General features: G+C 52.9%; 3 protein-coding genes across 3 annotated transcripts; all 3 read left to right on the top strand.

Annotated features, from left to right (window-relative positions):
- The first annotated feature begins 11 nt into the window (after positions 1-11).
- On the top strand, positions 12-2,539 carry CALHM3 (calcium homeostasis modulator 3). Its single transcript, XM_054205500.1, has 3 exons — positions 12-298; positions 625-880; positions 2,078-2,539. Exons 1-3 carry the CDS (start codon positions 12-14, stop codon positions 2,537-2,539), a joined length of 1,005 nt encoding a protein of 334 aa, XP_054061475.1.
- A 6,217-nt stretch (positions 2,540-8,756) lies between these two features.
- On the top strand, positions 8,757-11,214 carry CALHM1 (calcium homeostasis modulator 1). Its single transcript, XM_054207027.1, has 2 exons — positions 8,757-9,305; positions 10,747-11,214. The coding sequence occupies exons 1-2, from the start codon at positions 8,757-8,759 to the stop codon at positions 11,212-11,214; spliced, it is 1,017 nt and encodes a 338-aa protein (XP_054063002.1).
- Positions 11,215-14,387: 3,173 nt separating this feature from the next.
- CALHM2 (calcium homeostasis modulator family member 2) lies at positions 14,388-19,711 on the top strand. Its single transcript, XM_054206033.1, has 3 exons — positions 14,388-14,567; positions 16,432-17,416; positions 17,500-19,711. Exons 2-3 carry the CDS (start codon positions 16,874-16,876, stop codon positions 17,914-17,916), a joined length of 960 nt encoding a protein of 319 aa, XP_054062008.1. The 5' UTR covers positions 14,388-14,567; positions 16,432-16,873; the 3' UTR covers positions 17,917-19,711.
- The last annotated feature ends 2,427 nt before the right edge of the window (positions 19,712-22,138 follow it).

The raw sequence follows: 22,138 nt of genomic DNA, 5'->3' as shown, positions 1-22,138 counted from the left end.
AAAAGAACACAATGGACCGTTTCCGGATGATCTTCCAGTACTTCCAGTCCAACTCGGAGTCTGTAATGAATGGGATCTGTGGGCTGTTAGCCCTGGTTAGCGTAAAGATGTATACCTGCTTTGACTTCAGCTGCCCCTGTCTGCCCCAGTATAACATGGCATATGGCTTGGGGATCATGTTTGTACCCCCCGTCGCCCTCTTCCTCTGCGGCCTCATCCTCAACAGACAGTCCCTGGTGATGCTGGAGGAGTGGAGGCGACCTCAGGGGCGCAGAAAGAAGGACCTGGCTGTCATCAGGTAGGGCTTGCACCAGGAGTGGCATCCCTCCTTTCACCTCCCGCTTAGCTGTCTCGCCTCCATAGCTTTGATCTTCCCGGTAATTAATTTTCTTCTAAGCAGAGCACTGCCACGCGTCAGCACAGATCTCACTGGAAGGCAGCACCAACAAAGAGACCCCAGAGCAGAAGAGGCATTGGATGGAGCAATGCTTTGGACAGTCCTGGGAGTCAGCTCCCTGGCTCCTGAAGGGCTGCTTGGCATAGGGCAGCCTGCGTCCATCAAGGCTGTGGACAGGGAGAAACCTCCCAGCATTTACCTTCTCACTTCTCTCTCTCCTGCCCCAGGTACATGTGTTCTTCCATCATGCAGCGAGCCATGGTTGCCCCTGTCGTCTGGATCATAGTCACCCTCCTGGATGGCAAATGCCTGATCTGTGCTTTCAGTGGCTCCGTGGATCCTGAAAAGTTTGTGGGGTTTGCCAATGCCAGCCCGGTGCAGGCGCAGCAGCTGCTGGCCAAGGTGCCCTGCAAGGACGACGAGCTCATGAGGAACAACACGTCCCGCAAGGCAGTGTCCAGGTACCTGCGCTGCTGGTCCCAGGTAGGTCGCTGCCAGCAGAACCCCCCGTGTCAGTGAGGGGCCCGGGCACACGTCATCTGGTCCTGCTCTTCCTCAATTTGTCATGGCTTCACCACGGTCAGCTGTTCTTTGCTTCTTTGTGCCCCCAAATGTTGCCACCCTCAGTGATAATCTCCAGAGTCACTCAGGTAGGGAAAAGGGAGGAAATAAAGGATGGTTTAATTAACAGAACTTTGTTTCTAGAAGAAGCAGCAACTTCTAAACTCAGATAATAAAATGCAGGTTCCAAGGAATATAGGCGTCTCTTAAGGCCCTGTCCATTGTTAGAAGACCTTTCTATCTGCTGACCTCACAGATAGGACCCACTGTTCTAAGGACAGTGCAAGCTGAGACAGACAAAAGCAGCTCCATCAGGAGCTATAGGAGAACAGGACTCGATGGGGAGTGGAGCCCTGGCCAGCCCCTGCTCTTCATAGAATCATAGAATCATAGAATGGTTTAGGTTGGAAGGGATCTTAAAGATCACCTAGTTCCAACCCCTGCCATGGGCAGGGACACCTCCCACTAGACCAGGCTGCTCAAAGCCCCATGCAGCCTGGCCTTGAACACTTCCAGGGAAGGGCATTCCCAGCTTCTCTGGACAACCTGTGCCAGTGTCTCACTATTCTCACAATAAAGAATTTCTTCCTAATAGCTAATCTAAATCTACCCTCTTTCAGGCTCTTGGTACAGGAGTGCCAGGTCAGGGATGAGGAGCAGTGGGACAGCATTGAAAACAAGCTCTTCCTTCTTACCAAAGGGAGCTGCATGTAGTCTGGGCTGTCTTCACCCTGCTCCTGGGCCCCGGACCAGTGTAGGTGGCAGATGAAGATCTCACCGGAGATAAGTGAGCGCCAAAGGAGAGCACTGAAATCCCTTTCTCCTGGCGCACTCCCATGCTCAAAGCACATGCTCCAGGCTAACTTTGCAAATAGTTATCCTCCTGAACTATTGATGCACAGATAAATGTCCTGTATTCCCTGGGAGGAGATTACACTGGTGCTCTGAGTGCAGTTTGGGGTGCTGGACTTCAGGGACAGGTCAAGGACAGGAGTCCGGATATGCCACATCTCCCCTCCAACCACACGAATTCCCTGTCTCGGTAATACAGGCAAACAGCTCGAGCCTGTCCTTGTGCCTGTCTTGCTCCTGTTCCACTGCTTATTTCTTATGACCCAGGCACTCGGCTGGAGCATTTTGTTGATCCTTATCATAGCAGCTTTCCTCGCTCGCTGGCTCAGACCTTGCTTCAACCAGGCCACCCTCCTGCAGGCACGTCACTGGAGCAACTACATTGACATCGAGCAAAAGATTTTTGAGGAAACCTGCTGTGAGCACAGCCGGCTCTTTGCTCACAAATGCATCCTCCACTTCTTCGAAAGTATGCAGCAAGAGATCAAACTGCATAACTTCAGCTTGCCTAGGGAGGGAGAGGGGGCTGAAGGAGAGGAAGATCTTCTCCGGGGCATCACAGATCAGGACCAGGTGAATAAACTTCTGAAAATGTGGTACTATGAGAAACCTCCCCTGGATGTCAGCCAGGTGACCCAGAGGCATCCCCCGGGGCGAGAGAGATCCCCTCTGCCCTGGGCAGACAGCCCCGCTACCTGGTCCAAATTCCCCCAGCACACTGATGTGTAACAGGGGCTTTGTCCTGCACAAAGCAAGGACCAGCAGATAGATGACAGTGGTGCTCACATCTTCCTCCAAACCCCAACCCCAAAGACTCTGCTCCGTGGCATGCCTAGCAAAACATCCAAAATAAACTCACTCTGAAGATCCAAAGGTCCCAGATTCAGTCACTGTTAATGACATTTCTCAACCAAGGGCTCTGCGTAGCGCTTTTTTTTATATTAAAGAGTTTGTAGCTCCTTACAGCTGTGATAAAACCCTTCTGGCTTGAGGAAGCATTTAACCAAGGCAGCAACATCTGGCTGCGTATGTGAACCAACGGGAGCGGCAGCTTCCCAGCGGTGTGAGGAGCTCCTGCCCACTTCAGTGAAACCTGGTTCAGAGACTTAGCAGTGAAATGATTTAATTGCAACTCTTTTAGTACCACACCAACATGTTTACTCAAAAAGGCAAAGCCACTTCCTACAACTTCCCATCTGCTGAGAGCTCTGGCTGCCCCCAGCCCAGCTGCCAAACTGTTCAGCCTCCCTCTAACAACCCGTCAATACTTCCATGCATTTTCAAAACAAAACATGGCAACACACTGCAACTCATAAATTTAATAGAAGATACCTCTGGGTTGGTGTCCTTGGAGATTGGATTGGATTTGCAGAAGGAAAAGGTGATGAAGGCTTTGCTTAAAATATCCAGAGCCACGGGACTGTGCTGGGATTCAGGTGGCTGCTCCACGCGCTGGCATTGGGCCATGGAAAGGACCCACTGGCTCTGCCTGAGAAGTCTGAACATAGATTTTAAACACCCTCCTGCTAGACGTTAGTACAAACCAATTATCCAGAGGATCATCCTTGCATCACCTTATTGGGCATTTCCATTCTCAGTTCAAAACTGAATGTAACCTTATCTCTGAGCCTCGAGTGCTAATTACTTTCTTACCTGCCTTTTTCCAGCCCCTGTTGTAAATGATGCCAACCACGGTGCCAGTTTGACTGATATTTCTGCCCAGCATTGCTGCTTGGATGCATTAAATTCTTTCCTGCAAACTAACCCAGTACAGACACATCTATTCCTCCAGGCTGAGGCTCACACTGATGCCCACATTGTCCCCGGGAGTGAGGGAGACAAGGTGGAGGGGCTGTGAGGACGGGGAGGGAGGGGGGTGGGCATGAAAAAGAAACCTCTCCTTGGCCGTGAATGCATAGATGGGGCAAGCAGGGCCTCCAGGAGGAAAGAAGAGGGTGGGAAAGGGGCAAAGAAACCTGCCACCACCTTGTGACTAAATCCAAAATGAGGGGTTGAATTGAAAACACACATTAATCCCTCCAATTAATTCATCGAGCTGCTGGGAAGTGGGTCATCTCCTCCCCAGGGAGTGTGTGCACACAGGGTCAGGGAGGGAGGAGATGCTTGGCAAAACACAGGGAGGCCATATAACTCCATGGCCCACCCGTGGGCAGCTGCATCCCTCTGACAGCTGGGATGGGGACTGCGGGGTGCAGAGGGATGGGCTGCAGAGTTTTTCTTATTTGCATAACAAAATCAGATGTGGCTGCATCCCTGAGCTCCCCCAGACATGCGCAGAGAGGGCACAAAGCCAGCTGTGGCCCTTGCCTGCTGGGAATAACACAGCGGTCTTCCCATCAGGAGCTATTTAGGTCCAGGGACCTTCTGGTCTCTCCCTTGAAACCAGCATTGCACTTTGGATTTCATCTCTGGTTTACTTTTATCGGACACATCACAAATCTCAGGCTGAGACTCACTTCAGGCTCACCACTCCACGCTAGTCAAATTGGCTATTTTCCTAACCAGCTCAGAGCAGAGGTCTGCAGCTCCCCTTTGCATGCTGCTTTCCGTGTTCCCAGGTTTTAAGTCATCCCAGAGTGGCCACAAAATATGAAATGCAAAAAAGGGGAAGAGGAACAGCTTTGTTATCTGTGTCAGCAGGGAGAAAACCAAAGGATTTAAGGGCGCTGCCATAGTCTTTTTCAGGTCTACAAAGGCTCACATGCTGCTGGGAGGGTCAGTCGTCACAGGGTACCTCCAGTTGGATGGGGCCATGGGTGCTCATCCCTCCCAGCCTCCCTGAGTCCCATGCTGCATTCCCCTTCAAAGCCAGAGAAGAATTCTTCTCCATAGCGGTAAATGGTATTTGTCACCCCGTGACGGGACAAGAGGCAACAGGCACAAACCCAAAATGCAGGAAATTCCATTCAAACAGAAGAATAGACTTATCTACTTTGAGGATGATGGAACTGGCTGCCCAGAGAGATTGTGGCACTAACATTCACAACCCAATTAGATGTGTCCGTGATCATGCTTTGAGCAGGGAGAATGGACCAGGCAATCTCCAGAGGTCCCTTCCCATCAGCTCTGCTAGGAGTCTGCACCCTCCTCCGAGAGGGGGAGCAGAGAGGGTCATTCACAACCTTCAGCAGCTCTTTGCCTCTCAGGGCTGGTCTGACGTCTGACCTACAGGCATATCTGACATGCTTAGGGGTCCTCACCTAGCAAGAGCCCGTGAAACAGCAGGGCTGACAGCAAAGACGACTCTCCCAATCTCTTCCCAAACTCTCCTGATGGGAATTGTGGCCATTTTCCTGTCCCTCCTCCTCTCTATATCCTACAGTGACTGGCACACGCAAACCAAGACTCCCTGGCTTGCTGTCTGTCTTAGCATCCAGGTGCAGGATCCCACTCTGGAAGGGACTTGGGCATCTACCATCTCTCCCAGGACCCGGCTTCCAAAGCATGAGCAGGCAGGATTGCGGGAGGAATCATTCACTCTGCTTTCTCTTGCAAATCAGTTGATGTGAGCTTTCTGCTGACAATCGCATCAAAACAAGGTCCTCTCTAACAAGGCAACACAGAAAGAAAGACCCAGGCGTTGGCTTCTATAGGCTCTGTTTTGAATCCCACTGACTTATTGTTGGCCTCAATGAGCACTGCCCGTGCTGTACACCAAGCAAGCTCAGACCCCTCATTCACATTTAATGAAAGGCAGAGTTTTCCCAGAGATCAAAAAGCTCTCGGCTTTTTACAAGGTTGATTCATGCAGGCTTTGATGTCAACTGCCCTTCAAAAAGCCACTTGCCAAGTGAACAGGGAAGCCAGCCTCAGCTCTTAGCTAGCAATACAATAAGCCTCATCTGTATTCATGCAGCCAAATCTCTTCCCGTTTGATGAGATCATGCAATTAACCTCTCCACAGCAGGCAGAGCTAAGACTGCCCAGGTATTACCCATGTGCTTTGTGCTCACCTCTGTGGTGGCATCTCAGGGTGAACTTGACATGATCAACTAAGCCCCAGGGCTGGTGTGGGGGGAGACGTCAGAAGCCACAGCACTGACTAATGGTCCAAACACCTGGTTTGGCTTCCTACCTCTGTACTGACGCACTGCAAAAACTTGGCGAAAAGTATCTCCCGCATGCCACCCACCTATGTACAGCTTGCCTTGGTGACGTGTCTCACAGCCACTAATGCAGCTGCGATGGTGCCCAGGCAGTCAGATGTATCTTGACACCCACATCAACAGCAGAGGTGGTGCCGGGACCAGAGGAACTGAATGCCTTGCAGGTAGTAAATACTGCAAGAAGCTATTTTATGGCCACTTGTCCCAATATTCTCCCATCTTTTGTCTGGCTTGAGGGAGCATCCTGGTATGTCAAAGCTGCTTTGTGAACTGGGAATATAGATGCAGGAAAGCACCAACAACACAACCCACATCTTATAGGTTTGTGCTGTAGGAGCTAAGCCTGGTCCAACCACAGCTTTCACACCTCGTTAGTGTTTGTCTCATTTCTGGCAAGCTGGGGTTTGTCTGTCTGGAGTGTCAACCAGGAGTCTGTCTGGTTGGCTTTGTGCTGGCAAATGCGCACAGGATCTCTGCACCAGAAAGCCGAAAGGTCTGCAAAGCTGACAACAGCGAGCTCATCTGAGCATTCCAGCATCATCGTCCAGGACACATCCACCAGAGACCTGGCCCTGCCTGGGCTGCTCGTGCTGCGCAAAGAGTGGGAAGGGCAATGCAGGTACTCAGGTCCACTTGAGCCCAGTTCACTTGGTGTTGCTACTGAATTAACAAACCCAGGAAAAGTGGCATGGTTAAATTGTCAGCAATCCCATGCTGTACGGACCAGCCAGCCCAGCACCCGGCTAGCTCAGTCCTCCCTGCACCATGCATGGGAACCGTGCCCTTAGACATCTTAGCCTCAGGTCAAGGCATATGGACAAATCCCAGCCCCAGACTCTCCTGCTAAATGGATGCACACTGCTGGCTCAGGTAGTCCTTGCTCTGACCTTCCCAGCAGGATTTGAGTGATCTTCAGAGGAGTGGCAGCTCCATTGCACCTTCAGCCCCCGGGACTGCTGGTACCTCCCAGCCTGACGGGCAGGAAGGGTTCTGCACAGTCCATGCCTGCAGGCGGTCTGGTACCTCTGGGAAACATGGTCCCTCAGGGGATAGTGGCTGCCCTTGGGCCAGGAAGGTCACAGGCAGGATTTACACACCCTCATTGTATGGGCTACAAAGATGATTAGGGGACTAGAACACCTCTCTTATGAAGAAAGGCTGAGGGACTTGGGTCCTTTTAGTCTGGATAACAGAAGGCTGAGGGGGGATCTTATCAATGCTTACAAATACTTAAAGAGTGGGTGTCAGGAGGATGGGGCCAGGATCTTTTCAGTGGTGCCCGGGGACAGGACAAGGGGTAATGGGCACAAAATTTAACATAGGAAGTTCTGTCTAAACATGAGCAGGAACTTCTTTACTTTGAGGGTGACAGAGCACTGGAACAGGCTGCCCAGAGAGGTGGTGGAGTCTCCATCACTGGAGACATTCCAAACCCACGTGGACGCGTTCCTGTGCAACCTGCTCTGGGTGACCCTGCTCTGGCAGGGGGGTTGGACTGGATGATCTCCAGAGGTCCCTTCCAACCCCTAGCATTCTGTGATTCTGTATTCCCAGTTCCTGCACATCCCAAATTTATCAGGGGAGTGGGATTATACCCACAAAAGGCGGCTGCAAGAACATCATTCAGCCTCTGGCACTCAGGAACAGCTGCCATTCAGAGCAAAGTGCACTCAAGCCCTTCAGAAATGCTCATTGAAAGTGGGTAAAAAAGAAGAAATCTCAGGGAAAAACCTGAACTTCAGAGCTCTGCTGGGCAGGGAGTGCTTTCTGAGAAAGCAGAGGCTCCCAGGGCTCGGATGCTCTCAGCAGGACCTGCCTGCAGAGCAGGGTACATCCTCTGTGCCACCATCCCTGCAGCCCTCTCTCCTTTCTCCACCTGTTTTTTCTCCATCCCTGAAGGCAGGAAAAGCACTAAGTGCCTCTGGATGTCACCAGGCTGTGTCAGCCAGGGTTTGAAGGACATTTCAGCAAGCCCCGAGGGTACAAGGCTGTGAAAACCAAGGAGCTGCAAGCGTTGTCTTGTAAGTCTGTATGAAATGAGAATGTTTGCAGGATGGAGGGGAGCCCATAACAGACCTTGCAGTACCAGGACAACATCCCAGAGCAGCAAGAGCTTTATCCCTCCTTCCTCTGTCTTTCCTTTTCTCTTCCCTCTGCAGAATAAAACAGAGAAAAGGAATTTCCCAGGGCAGCAGGAGCAGGTACAGATCAGGGGGCTGGCAGACCTGTGAGGCGCTTGCGTTAGTTAGCGAGGCACTCACTGCTGGGGTGATGCTGACATGGAGGGAGGGGGAAAGCTCTGGCATCCCGCTTTTCCGTGTGTGCCAGCACCGCAGAGGTGGGGCATCCTGTTCGGTCCTGGGAGGAGCACCCACCTCCTGCATTTGCAAACAGGCTGACAGAGGACGATCAGCCAAATCCCCCTTCTGCCCAGGGCACAGATTGCTCTGGGGAGGGCATAGCCATGGTAACACCTGCACCCTCCAGCCAAGGGGAACGGTGACCAGGAGACCACAGAAATGGGGATGCGGAGAAGAACGAAGCCAGGTTTAGCAAACCAGAAACAACCCAGGTCCCTCAGACCCAAAGAAGAGCAGAAGGAAACAAACCCTGAACTTTTGCAAGCAGCAAAATCAGCAGGAAAAAAAAATGTTTTAATTTTCTGCTTTAAATATGGGGGCTGTAAGGGTGTGTAAAGGAATCAGTGAACCGCACAGAGAGTTGTTGATGCCCATCTTTGAAGAGGGGAGCTGAAAGAATGAAGTAAACCGAGGCCACAGCTTGGACCCCAGTGGGGGGAGGAATCACATCAAGGGAAGATGGACAAGTTTCGGATGATCTTCCAGTTCCTCCAGTCCAACCAGGAATCCTTCATGAATGGCATCTGTGGGATTATGGCCCTCGCCAGCGCCCAGATGTACTCGGCCTTTGATTTCAACTGCCCCTGCCTGCCACACTACAACCTGGCCTACGGGCTGGGCATCCTCCTGGTACCCCCCTTCATCTTGTTCCTGCTGGGCTTCGTGCTGAACAACAACATATCCATGCTGGCGGAGGAGTGGAGGCGACCCCAGGGCCAGCGAGGGAAGGACCCGGCTGTCCTGCGCTACATGTTCTGCTCCATGGCGCAGAGGGCCATGATCGCCCCGACGGTCTGGGTCTCGGTGACACTGCTGGACGGCAAGTGCATCACCTGCGCCTTCTGCACCTCGGTGCCCGTGGAGACCCTGGGCAACGCCAGCCACCCCGGCCTCTCCCAAGGGGAGATGAAGCGGGTCCTCGCCCGTATCCCCTGCAAAGAGATCTACGATGGTCAGGAGTTCATCGCCAATGAAGTGGCCGTCAGGTACCTGCGCTGCATCTCGCAGGTAAGAGGCATCATGGCTGTGCCCTTGCTGGTGGCTTGGGGTTTCGCACTGCGAGCCTTAGCTCTTCCCTCAAGGGAATCTCCTTTTTGAAATCAAGCTGCAGGAGTAGAGACTGGTGATTTTGCAGGGGTAAGAAGGTGTTCAGACTCGGCTCCAGAGAGTTACGCCTCCAGCATGGTGCACAGACTGAAGCTGCAGGTCATCCTGATAATTCGGTCCCCCCTCCTGCCTGGGCAGCCTGGGGCTGCAGGGCAGAAATACACGGCCAAGCTGTACGCAGAGATTCATTTAGAGCCAGTTCAGAAGGGGCTGATGTGGACGTTACCGCCTGGCTGGTGGGCTGTCACCCCCTCCCATCACCCACCGGTTGCCCGTGGTGGCTCTTGTTGCTTATTATAACGTGTGCAAGCAATGGGCTGATAACCATCTATGCCACTTGCCTCTGCCGCTTGCTTGGAAACAGCCAGCGTGTGTTTATTAACCATCTCAGGGAACCACAAATGAAGAAGTGCCACTTGCCATTTGTCCTGTGCTTAGTTCCTCTCCAGCCCTCTGCTTCTGGCCGTGTTGGAAGCAGGATAGTCTGACCCACTCTGGTCACTCATACCCCTGTTTAAAAGCAGCTCCTCTCCCCAGCCTCCTTTGGGCAGACAGGAACTATTATTCCCAGTTTAAGAGAAATGGAGGCACAGGGACTCCTACAAAGACACAAAGCAGATTTTCCTGGGCAGACCCCAGTTCCCAGCTGCCTGGAAGCACTGGGAGCTGCAAAACAAGGGGCGTCACCCAGATATGCCCCTTCCCATCTGCTCTTTTAGGGGGCTGCATTTACAGTGGGGTTCACCCTCGCGAGCTCTGCCTGCACAGCCCAGCGGCAGCCTGCGCCGAGACCGATGGTGAACAAGACAGACCGGTCCTGGCTCTGCCCTCCTCTCGCCCTTCCTGTCAGACCCCATTAACAGGGGAGCCTGTCACCACTGCTCACCCACGGTAGATGTTACCGAGTCCAACAGCTCGAGAAAAGGGTTAGGCAGCTGCAGAAACACAGGGAGTATGTGGAATGATGTTAGCTGCGGGTCAGAGGACACAGACTATCCTAAACCCAGGTGAGGCACGGCCATATGGGAGGCAGGACCGAGGGCTGGGTGCAGGATTCAGTCCGGTGTTATTTATGGTCACTGCCTGCTGATGCCGCGCACAGCGAGAAGCGGAGAGGTGCTGCCTATGTGGGTGCATCGAACAAAATTTCAGTACAGATGCGCTAACATGGTATGGAGGGTCTCCTTGTCCAGCTTTGCAATGCCAACGCAGCCAAATGTCAAACAGCTTGAAGTGGAGCCGGGCTCGTTCGCAGCCCAGGGGGCTCCTGCCAGCTGGTGGGAAGTGCCGGCGCGTGCTCTGCCTGCCCGTGACGGGTCCGGTTCCCCCCTCGTCCCTGCAGGCTCTGGGCTGGTGCTTTGTGCTGCTGATGACCACGCTGGCTTTCTTGGTCAGATCCCTCCGGCCCTGCTTCACCCAAGCTGCCTTCCTGAAGAGCAGGTACTGGTCCCACTATATCGACATCGAGCGCAAGCTGTTCGACGAGACATGTGCGGAGCATGCCAGGAGCTTTGCCAAGGTCTGCATCCAGCAGTTCTTCGAGGGCATGAGCATGGACCTGGCAGCCACTCGCTGCCACCCACCCAGGAAAGCCCCTGCGGATGCAGGGGAAGCTGCCGAGAAACTCCTGGGCATCACCGACCAGGGCACCATGAACGCGGCTCTGAAGAGCTGGCACAGATGCAAGCCCCCACTGCACCTCCACCCACCGGTCATCCCCAGTAGCAATGGCTGGGCAGGGGAAAAGCAGCCCCCCGCACACCCCCCTGCGCCCCGAAGGGAGATGGCTGCCTACTACAGCCGGGTGTGAGGGGATGCAGGGCTACGCAGTGGCAGAGCCGCGCTTTTGGGAGAGGGCTGCAGGGTGGGCAGGCAGGTGGGCATCGAGCCGGGCAGAGGTGAGGGCCAGCACCGCGGGGGCTGCAGGGGGACAGGCACCCAAAAGGCTCAGCGGTGCCAGCACAGTCCCATCTGCTGCCACATCCAATCCTACAGCATTGGAAACTCAGGCAAGGAGTTTTGTACCAGGCGGGATGGCTCCTCAAGGCCGTGATGGACGAGCCCTGGGGATGCTGAAGGGCGCCGTGTGGCAGCCAGACAGATGTGCTGTGTGTCCCACACCACCAAGCACCAGATTTGTGCTGTTGGCGGTTGCCAAGGCAGACACTACCAGATCTGTAAAACTTCCTTTCTTTTACCACGTGCTCAGCACCGGGCAGCACATGTGGGTTTAGGCAGTATTAAAAGTTCCTCACAGCAAGCTGTGAAAGCTCAAAAGTGTCCCCTTTACCCCTCCACATGCTACACCCCCACAGACACACACAGCTTCCAGGTCAATAAAAGCTTTAAAATAAATTTGACCCAAATTCCCTAGTGAAGGGACAAACCCAAGTTGCATTACACGTGTCGGGAACGCCGTGGTTGGTGTCACAGGTACCATTCAACGAGGAGCCCACAGAGGAGCTCCTTGAAGGAAATGTCTAGACAAGGAGCGCAGCTATCGCTCAGCAGCGCAGAGGGTGGGGGCAAGGCCAGCCCCCTGCCACGAATTTGCTGCAGGACAGTTCGCTCTTGCAGTTTTACCTGGATTCCTCCCTGACACAAAGACTGATATTAAAAACCTGCCTGGGTGTTTGTTTAAGGAGCCAAATAAATAATTCAGGCTTACTGTGCGAGCTCTGTGCTCAGGCACGGGGATTTATAAAAGCCATTTACAAAAGCTGTTGGCGTTTCTTTATTTCAATGCAATGAAAAGGACCGGAGGAGCCTCTGGGCCAAGCCCAGGGTGCTGAAGCCACACGGGTCGGGGTTTTGCCACTGCGTGGTGGCCAGCAGCAGGATGGCCCTGGCCCTCGGAGCAGAAGCTGAGGAGGTACCGCTGACCCTACACAATACCAGGTGGCTGCCCATTTCCATAGAAACTGAGGATGACGGGATGCAGGCCCTCAAGGTGACTATGGAAATCGCAGTCCGGAAGAGCGTTCCCCGGTGGCCGTGATTTTATTATCGATACACAGAAGGAAAACCCCTTTTGAGAGATGAGTATTACCCCCGTCACATCCCTTTTGAAATGCTCATCCCCTTGAAATTTCTGCCACCACGTTCTTCTTCAAACCAACTTATTACAGCTGGCTGGTAACTGAGGTGACTGTTGTTTGCATAAACCTTAATTATCGGTGTGTAACTCCACAGAGGCTGTGGGGAGAAGAGAACAAAGGACCAAAATGATGAGGAAATTCTCCGAACTGCTGTGAGAGCGCCTCAGCAAGCCCATAGTCAAGGGCAGGCTGAATCTGGCTGACTCCCAGGAGAAAGGAGCGTGACACAGATTTATCATTAATCTTCACACCCCAAACTTTAATTAAGGCACCTGCCCAGAAATTAATAGGCACAAAACCTGATTTACAAAGCAAAGGAGACTGAAAGATAAAGGCGGTTTCCACTCCTATTATTTGCAGTTCAGCGCTGTTAATGGCTCACCGAGAAAGGCACGCTCAGTCCCCACAAAGGCGAGCAGCACACAGGGCTGTCGAGCTCTGCGACACAGCCATTAAGATACCGAAAAACCAGTGTGCATTTGCAAAGAGAAGCTTTTCCACTTTTAATTTAGATTTTTTCGGATCAGAGTTTTGCCCCCATGCAAAAACTTGGGGATATCTTTCATTGCCTTTAGGAGGAGACCCCTCACTAGGGAACCTGACATGGCCCTGGGATTTCAGCCGGGCTGGGGTCCTGGTCCTGAGCCCAGTTAGCAGCAGCACCCCGAGCACGGAGTGAGCCCCAGGGTCCCCAGCCAAGCCAGCAGGCGCTGGGCAGGAGGGGACAGAAGTGTGGGAATGCCAAGGGGTGCACCAACCCGGACTCCTGGGAGCTGCAAAAGCCCACCCAAGGACCCTAAATCTGGGGGTAAGAAGGAGAACTCGGTCCAAAAATCCCGGCTGAACTGCCAACGGCTTAGCTTTGCTCTGGGCAGAGCAGAACGTGGGTGTTGCTGAAGATTTGCCTGTGCTGAAGACATCTTCTGGGGAGGGCTGAGCTTAACCCTGGGGACACGGCGACGAGGAGGCTGGGGAAGGAGGATGGGGGCCTCCGGCCTCCGCAACAGGCTGGGCAAGAGCTGGAGCTGAGGGGCAGATGGCGAAGAGGAGGGAGAGACAGAAGGAGAAAGTGAGGCGTGTTCAGCTGCCTTGCAGGCATCGCTCTGCAGAGGAAGCAGCGAGCGGAAAAGCCGAGCCGGGCAGGAATGCACCGCGCTCGCCAAATGTCGGGCTGTGCCCAGCCCCGCACGCGTGGATTCCCCGGCCCCGCTCAGCCTCCATCGCCCCCCGCAGCAGCCCCGCTGCTCGGTCCCGGGCGCTGGCAAGCGAAACCTGGCCACCCAGCAGAACTCGTGATGGAGGGTTCCTACTTCTCCCAAAAACCCAGCCAGGCTGGTGTCTTTCCCGCTGGCTCAGCCGGCTCCTATGCACAAAAGCAGGAGTTTCTGCCCCTTCACATGGGACCAAGGGCTTCTCCCACGCTGCCCCTGCCTGCCTAAGGTGGCTCCGGGCTCCTGCGCAGCTCGGGTACCACCTTTGGTTGAGCTGGGTCCCACCAGAATGACTGCATCCCCTGGGGACCATGGGGGCTGCACGCACCCCCCAGGCCAGGGGGCTCCAGAATTTCCCCTTTGCACCCCAGCAAAGTGCCCCGTCGCTCCCGTCCTCCAGGCAAACCCTGGGCTGTCCCGGCCAGCTGTTGCACAGCTGCATCGTGGCGCCGAAAAAGGACGATGTGCTTTTTCCAGTGACTCAGTCTCAGCCTTTCCTTTCCTTTTTTTTTTTTTTTTTTTTTTTTTTTCAAAGGCACAACCCCTCAGCCTTGCACCCGGCAGAAGCCAAGCGCCTGCTCTTCGCCCCACCCAAGCACAGGGCCTGAGAACAGCCTCCTCCCTCCTCCCAAAAGCCGACAGCCAAGGGCACGTTGCAGACTGAAAAAGGAAGCTGCCAAACTCTTTAACGCTGTTTTCATCAGTTTTCGCTTTGCCCATCAGCCCGGCCTCAGCCACATCCCCTCTTCTGCAGAACCCCATGCACGGCCGAGACCCCCCCCACAGCTGGAGCCTGAGCAAAAACCACACGAGGAGCTGAGAAGGCTCCAGAACTGGTTTCAACAGCTTCTGAAGTAAGTGACTTCATTTTTTCTTCCTTTCACGCATGTTTCGGGGGAAGACTTTAACAGAGGCTGCTAAAAAATGATCTGCTGGAAACAACTTCTCCTTTTCCCTTCGCCTCCCACCCACCCACCCCTCTCTCTCCCAGATAGACACCATAACCCCCAAGTAGAAGAGGGCAACCCCCCCAAAACGGCATATCCCCTTTACCATATCCTCTTATTTTTGCTTTGCTGGTTGCCAGGCGCTGTCAGGAAGGTCACAGGGCCTTGTTTATCAGGGCTCTTTCCTGGTAACATCTAATAACAGGGTTTTGAACCCCATGCACTAGAACAAGTTTGCAGGTTTAGTGTCTGGCTGCAAACATGAGGTAGCACAAAGCGCGGCAGCCAGAGCTGGGGGCCTGGCTCCCCGTCACGTGGCTGCAGTTTTTGGCTGGTCTGTCTCCTTTGCCGAGGGAGTTTTGCATATGGAAAACTGGGAAGATGCAGGAAGACATTAAGGGCTGCTTGTATTTGAAGTCAGCAATACCACAGCGTGACTTTCAAGGGATTGCCATGGGTTAGACACAGCAGGGCATGGAGGACAACTTTCTGCCCCCTTTCCCCTCTGCTGCCCCACAGAAAAAGGGGGTAAAACAGGATTTGTTGGGGCAGCAGATGAACCGAAGCACAGGAGTGATTTAAAGCACAGTGCATGAGCAAGAGACCACAAGGATTAAGGTGTCTTTGTCTCCTCTGCATGAATGTCCCTGTAGCCTTTTCCCTGGAGCTGGCGATGGCCCAGGGAAGCCTTCCTCCCAGCTGGGAGATGCTAGCATCGGGGTGGGTTTGGGGGCAGCCCTGCTGTGGGTTCAGGGCTCCCCGGCAGCCCCGGATGTGTGCCGATGCTGTAAGCTGCCGGAGATGGTTAGTTGGGTGCCCAGGTCCTTCCTGTCTCCAGCAAACCCCAGCAGGTTTCATCACATGTATGATGGGCTCCCAGAGCTACCAAGGTGCTTGGGGCTTCCTGAGATGAAACCCTGCGGGGATGCAGCGCAGATGGAAAGTCAACTAAGAAATTAATTAAATGCAGCTTACAGGTGGCATGGGGGAATGGGCATCACTGCAGAGGGGATGGGATACACTCCCCAATTATTTCTCTGTCCTGGAAAAAATTCAGGGCACATGCTTGCCCCTGCTTGGTCCTGAGTGCCTGCAGTCCTGTTGGTGGCATGGGCATCCCAGTGTAACCTTCTCCCAGTACAACACTGGTGCTGGAGGAAGCCGCGCAGGGGAAGGGCAGTGATGGGCACCTCTGGCACCGAGGCACGCAGGTCGAGGGGCTCAATTTCAGGCCAGTGCATAGAGGCTGAGCCAGGGCTGCGGGCCAGGACAGCGAGTATGGCTATGTCAACCAGCTGTGGGAGAGAAAGAGACCATCCCGCCACACCTAATCCTAGCAAAAACTCCTACGTAATTGCTGACCCAGCTCTGTCGGCATGCGGTGATTGTATCCTGGGTCATCAAGATAAACTTGGATTTCCCAGAAAGTAACTTCTCTTGCGGGTAGCAACAGCCCCTGAGCATCCCCTCGCCCCTGTCAACAGAGGCTGCTCCTGCCCGGTCCTCTCCATCTCCCTGCCCGCAAACCTGCCAGGCCATCTCACAGCACCTCTTGCTGCCTCCCTGACATACCTTTGCCTATTACTAAATATTAACTCATCAGGTATAAAGAGGGAGTAAAACCCACAGCCCTTGCAAGGGAGCGCAGCACCAGCATGCGTGTGCCGGTGTGCCTGGGCTGGCGTGAGTCAGCAGCCGGGCTAGGGACGCATCCCAACGCCAGCACTCCGGTCCAGTTTCCCCAGTAACACAGTGTCCTCCTTTGTTGCAGGCTTGGGAGATGAGAGTGTCCGGCAGCGACGCTGACAGTAACCAGCTCTGTGGGAGGTGACTAAAACCAAAGAGAAGGAAAGGCGACAAATGTGCAAATGACAGGGGCAGAAACAGCTGTCCCATTGGTAATCTTCACTGTAGAAATGCTTTTGGAGGGGTTAGTGGGAAACTGAAATGACCGAGATTTCTCTTGCTGCTTAGCCTGAATCCTTCTTCGTCCCCTTTTGAAGTATCCCTGGTATCAGCAACCAGCTCCAGAGGCTGGGACGCCAGGCAGGAGGAAGGGACAGCAGTGACGGTGTTGTGCTCCTGGAGCAGCCCTTTGGACATCAGCCGGCCCAAGGCCATTTCACCCCCCATCAGCGGGGCCCTCGTTGCTGGGAGGTGGGCCAGCACGGCCTCTCACTGCAGTACGCGCCTCCTCTTGACCCTGGGACGAGATGGCCGCCCTCATCGCCGAGAACTTCCGCTTCCTCTCCTTGTTCTTCAAGAGCAAAGATGTGATGATCTTCAATGGCTTGGTGGCCCTGGGCACAGTGGGGAGCGAGGAGCTCTTCTCAGTCGTGGCCTTCAACTGCCCCTGCTCCCCTGCCCGCAACTACATCTACGGGCTGGCCGCCATTGGCGTCCCAGCCCTGGCCCTCTTTCTCATTGGCGTCATATGGAACAACCACACCTGGAACCTGGTGGCCGAGTGCCACAAGCGCGGCATCAAGAACTTCTCTGCCGCTGCCACCTTCCTCCTCTTTGGCTCCATCATGGGCCGGGCAGCCGTGGCGCCCGTCACCTGGTCGGTCATCTCGCTGCTGCGTGGGGAAGCTTACATCTGCGCCCTCAGCGAGTTTGTCAAGCCATCCTCCCTGGACAAGTTCCCAGCCGATTATGGGGCTGATGTGCTGGCCAGGTTCCCCTGTAAAGATGTGCCAGCAAACCTCACCAAGTTCAGGGACGAGGTGACGCGGAGGCTGAGATACGAGTCCCAGGTAGGCACACCAGGCAGAGCGCCACACGGAATGGGTAAGGCCACCTTGCTGTGTCCTAACGCAGCCTCTCTCTTCTCTCTCAGCTCTTTGGCTGGCTGCTCATCGGCATTGTTGCAGTCCTGGTTTTCCTCACCAAGTGCCTGAAGCACTGCTGCTCGCCGCTGAGCTACCGGCAGGAGGCTTACTGGTCCCAGTACCGCTCCAATGAGGACAAGCTCTTCCGACGCACGGCCGAGGTCCACTCCAGGATCCTGGCAGCCAAGAACGTGAAGCACTTCTTTGGCTTTGTGGCACTGGACAAAGAGGAGAAGGAGCTGGTGCAGGAGTTCCCAGTGGAGGGTGTCCAGCCCAGCCCCCAGTGGAATGCCATCACGGGCGTCTACATCTACCGGGAGAACAAGGGCTTCCCCCTCTACAGTCGGCTCCACAAATGGGCCAAAGGGGTGGAAGGGAATGGGCCAAGCCCAGAAGGCCATGAAATGCTCTTTTTGGCTTCCTAAGACAGATGGGTGCTGGCAGCCGTTCCCCAGACTGCCTGGCAAGCCTACCAGTATCCGTGCACGGCTGAGGGCTTCACTGGGAATACTCCTCCCAGCAGGATTACTTCTCTCAGTGGGTAAACAGGGATCAACAGCCTCAAGGTAGAGACTGATAAGCAATACACCAAGCTGGGGAACCCCTCCCATGGAGACAACCGTCTCGTTGCTGCTCCCAGAGACCCAAGGGGAGCAAAGAGCAGATGCACACCTTACCTCCAGGCTGCCAGTGCATCCTGCCATCTCACGCACCAGCAGAAGCCTTGGGGAGCAAGAGGTGGGCACGTTTCTAACCGTGACTCCTGCAGTCCCACACGTCTCCCACATGGCAGGGTTAGCCCCAGCCATCCCGCACCCCTGCTCGTTTTAATGATATTGGTATCTTCTTACGGAATTGTGCGGTGCCTGTTAGGCAGGCAGGTCCCAGAGCATTTTACAGACTTCACAGCACAGGGAAAAGAGGGAAGCAGTGGGTGAAATCCTGTGGCAAAGGCGCTGCGATAGTATCTGGGAAGGAACGGGTCAGTAATAGAGCAGCACACCAAATAACTGAGAGACTAAGGCAGGAGGAATCACCAACATTCCCGGTATTCAGAAAGACACTATAATTGCCATGTTGGAATTCGGATAGAACACCAAACTCCCTTTGTTCTTACTGAAGTGCCTGGCCATCTCTAATGACGCCAAATGGTCGCAACCATGAGTTTATAAACCCAGAAGATGGCACCATCAGCAGAATAGCTTTTGGGCAAGGCGGCTCGGTGGAGGCTGAGAGGAAGCAGTACCCGCAGTGAGGCACACCACTGTCTGCCATTCATTGCATTTCTCATCCAACCGTCGGATGAGAGTCCTGCTTGTTTGGGTTGCAAGTTGCAGCAAGACCTCAACCACAATTAGTTTTACATATATGTATATATACACACACACATATATATATAGTATATATACAATATAATTGTAGTTAGTTAGCTGTATTAATGAAGCATCTTTCTTCGAGGGAAAGGGGATGAGAATGTTGCCAGCCAAAAGACCACATTACATGCACCGAGATCTGCTGCACTGGGACTGCAGCCCTAAAGTGACAAGGGACAGTAGGAACGGGATGGGGGGAAGCAGCCCTCTCCCTACCCTTCTGCCACTGAATTTTCGTAAGCTCTTTCCATTGCCTTAAGTGATCCCTGCAGCAGAAGGTCTCCTTTATGGACTCAGCCATACTTTGAGAAAGCAAAGCCAGAAAGGTGTAAAATTACTGCCCTCGCCATGACGCTGTGCTGACTATGGCTTCAAGGCTGCTTTTCTGGCACTGCACAGTCCCTTTTCTCCCGGGGGTCAGCCCTACGCACCCAACACTATTTCAAGAGTCAGCAGGACAATGAAGTTTAGTTTTTCTACTCGTACTCTTTCTTCATAGGTACAACTTCCTTTTACACTGTGCTGTTTACCAAAAAGCCTTAAGTTGTTCAAAAAATGACTCAAACCCACAGAACTCAAGAGGGACTTACACACAAGGAGATTTGAAATAAATTATTAAATGAGAGTTATTTTTCATTGCCTTCTGAGGTTTTTTTCAGGGGGCACAAAAGGCATAATTTAACATTCTCTTTGAACTCAAGGACTGGAAACTTATTTTTTCTTTGTATTAAACCTTCAGATCCTCTCCTATTCAGATGACCCCAGAATGTGAGGTTTTAAGGTATTATCATATGTTACAAGTTAGTAACACTGCTTTTTAGTTATTCTTGCAGTTGAGTAGCCCAAATCTTGTACATCAGGATACACAATTGCAGCAGAGGATAGACAACATATTTAGAAACCTTTTTACAAGTATGTCCCCTTGCAAGAAAGAGCTGGAGGGTATTCCCGCCCCTAAAGAGGCTGGAACACTGCTTAAGGTGCAAGGAATCCCAGGATCCCTCTTCAGGTTCTCTACAGATTTGCATTTGTGGGAAGGCTTGGCTCCCAGCATCACCATCAACTAATCTGCAGGAATGATCAGATGCAAGTTAAATGAAATTGCATTAACTTGAGATGAAAGCGAGTTCATTTGCATTTCTTCTCATTGGCCCTGGAGTGTGAGCATTTAGACACGCACGCCACCCCCGCACACAGGTCAGCAGATGCACGGTAACTTGCTGAAACAAAGCAGCGTTCCTCTTACTTCCATTACTTCCCTTGCTTTCCTCCTTGATAGTCCTAGTTGTTCCTTTGAACCACCTCCACTCCAGTTCCTTCTCCTCCCCTTCCCTCCTTTGAAGGAAAGGGGCAAGACACGTAATGCTTGGGAATGGATTTGTTTATCCCAAGAATAATCCATGAGCACAAACCAGCTTTTGTTCTGTTTACCTCCCTTCTCCATTAACTCCAGCCACTTTCCATGTGCTGGGATGGGCGAGGGGCTTGTCCAGCTTGTCCGTTTTTCCTCGCTCTTGTTGGAGAGGCATGTTTGAGTGGACAGCTGACAGTGAGGAGCGCAACAAGCCACTGCACTCAGAAATACTTGTTTGCAATTGTAGGGATTTTTTTTTTTTGTCCTCCTCTCCTCTGCCGCCCTAAGCATGGCCCTCACTGAGACAGCCCTGGGCTTCTGGCACTTGTAGCCCACCAGCACCCCCACAAATATCCCTGGTGTCCCCATCACTCATCCTTCCCCAGTGACAATGCTGAGGTGAGGGACATTAACTGATGTGGCTTTACACACCAGCACAAGCAACCAGGCTAGGCTTCTCACCAAAACGCCAAGAGGGAAATCGAGCTTCCAGGCGTGCCAGATCATGCAAGCTGCAAGCTCACACTCTCTCTGCTTTTCCTCCAGAAGCCAAAACCAACGCCATTGCAGAGCAGCCTACAGATTGCCAGTTAGGGCACACTTCCCAGCAGCGAGATGGGTTCAAACCAGGCTCCTCCAGTATGGGGAATTACACACAGGTCTTTCATTTTCCCTGCTGACTACCGTAGAGACTGTAATAGCCCCAGTAGTCAAGAAGAAACAATACCTGAAAGGGATCTTGGTTTCTATTGCAACGCTTATTTACATATTCTATTATGTAACTAATTAATGCAAAAGAAAAAGCCACCATTGTTGCAGCTGTGTTCTTAAAGAAAAGCAGCAGCTGCTACTGGAAGTTGCAAGCAGCTTCTTCCTCTAGACGAGCATTAAGAAAAATTGGAGTACAGTACCCTGCTCTCCCTGGGAGCAAGAAGTGAAATGACTTATTTCTGGATCCCAATGGACTTGGGAATTAATTAAATGCTGAATGCCTCGCCAACACCAGGCATTCACAGAGGCAGAAGAGCTGGGTCCTGCAGAGCCCTGGGTTTGAGTTCAGAGTACCTACAACGAGTAAGACTCGTCAAGTTTGGCATTTCAAGGCTGGGCACCCACTTGCTAGTGTCTATGTTGGATAATCACACCTGTTTGCACACTCTACTTTTCCCCTTGCCTTCAGTTCTTCATCTGTAAAACATGTGGATGATCACATCCACGTCTTACTGGAGGAGTTACAAGAATATGGGTCATAAGGCATCGACACCAGTGCCAGAGCCTATGTAAGTACCCAAGATACCCGGCTTTCTCCAAGCAGAAGGTTAGATTGGGATGAATTTTTTTTTCATCACAAAACCCACATTTTTTTCCTTTGACTTCACTGATCTCTCTTAAGAGACAGCCACCACTGAAAATCACTATTTTTTCTGCTATCAATCCCTGGCAACTTGTTATGACAGATGGCAGCAATCAGGAAATCCATCACAACTGGATGCTGTGGGCTTTAAAGGCATATGCCCTTTCATCTGAAGAGGACAAGAGCATTCCGGGCTGCATTAGGAAGAGCATTACCAGCAGATCGAGGGAGGTCACCCTTCCCCTCTGCTCTGCAGTTGTGAGACATCAAGTACTGGGCTCCCTGGTACAGGAGAGATACGGGCTTACTGGAGCGAGTCCAGCAGAGGGACAGGAAAGTGATTATGGGACTGGAGTATCTGTCATACAAGGAGAGGCTGAAAGAACTGCAGCTCTCAGACTGAGGAGAAAGCTCAGGGTGGATCTTCTCCATAGGTATAAATACCTGACACAAGGACGTAAAAAGTGGAGCCAGACTCAGTGATGGGACGAGAGGAAATGGGCACAAATTGAAATATAAGACATTCCATTTAAATGTAAGAAAACACTTTTTTTTTTCTTTTTTTT

Source organism: Rissa tridactyla, chromosome 6, assembly GCF_028500815.1.
Source record: "Rissa tridactyla isolate bRisTri1 chromosome 6, bRisTri1.patW.cur.20221130, whole genome shotgun sequence".
In the NCBI taxonomy this organism is placed as follows: Eukaryota; Metazoa; Chordata; class Aves; order Charadriiformes; family Laridae; genus Rissa; species Rissa tridactyla.
This window is presented reverse-complemented; position numbering and strand designations above follow the sequence as displayed.

Coding starts and splice junctions, on each gene's coding strand:
- CALHM3 (XM_054205500.1), top strand. CDS start 12: ATGGACCGTTTCCGGATGATCTTCCAGTACTTCCAGTCCAACTCGGAG. Junction 299..624: donor AAGGACCTGGCTGTCATCAG/GTAGGGCTTGCA, acceptor CTCCTGCCCCAG/GTACATGTGTTCTTCCATCA. Junction 881..2,077: donor ACCTGCGCTGCTGGTCCCAG/GTAGGTCGCTGC, acceptor CTTATGACCCAG/GCACTCGGCTGGAGCATTTT.
- CALHM1 (XM_054207027.1), top strand. CDS start 8,757: ATGGACAAGTTTCGGATGATCTTCCAGTTCCTCCAGTCCAACCAGGAA. Junction 9,306..10,746: donor ACCTGCGCTGCATCTCGCAG/GTAAGAGGCATC, acceptor TCGTCCCTGCAG/GCTCTGGGCTGGTGCTTTGT.
- CALHM2 (XM_054206033.1), top strand. CDS start 16,874: ATGGCCGCCCTCATCGCCGAGAACTTCCGCTTCCTCTCCTTGTTCTTC. Junction 17,417..17,499: donor GGCTGAGATACGAGTCCCAG/GTAGGCACACCA, acceptor CTTCTCTCTCAG/CTCTTTGGCTGGCTGCTCAT.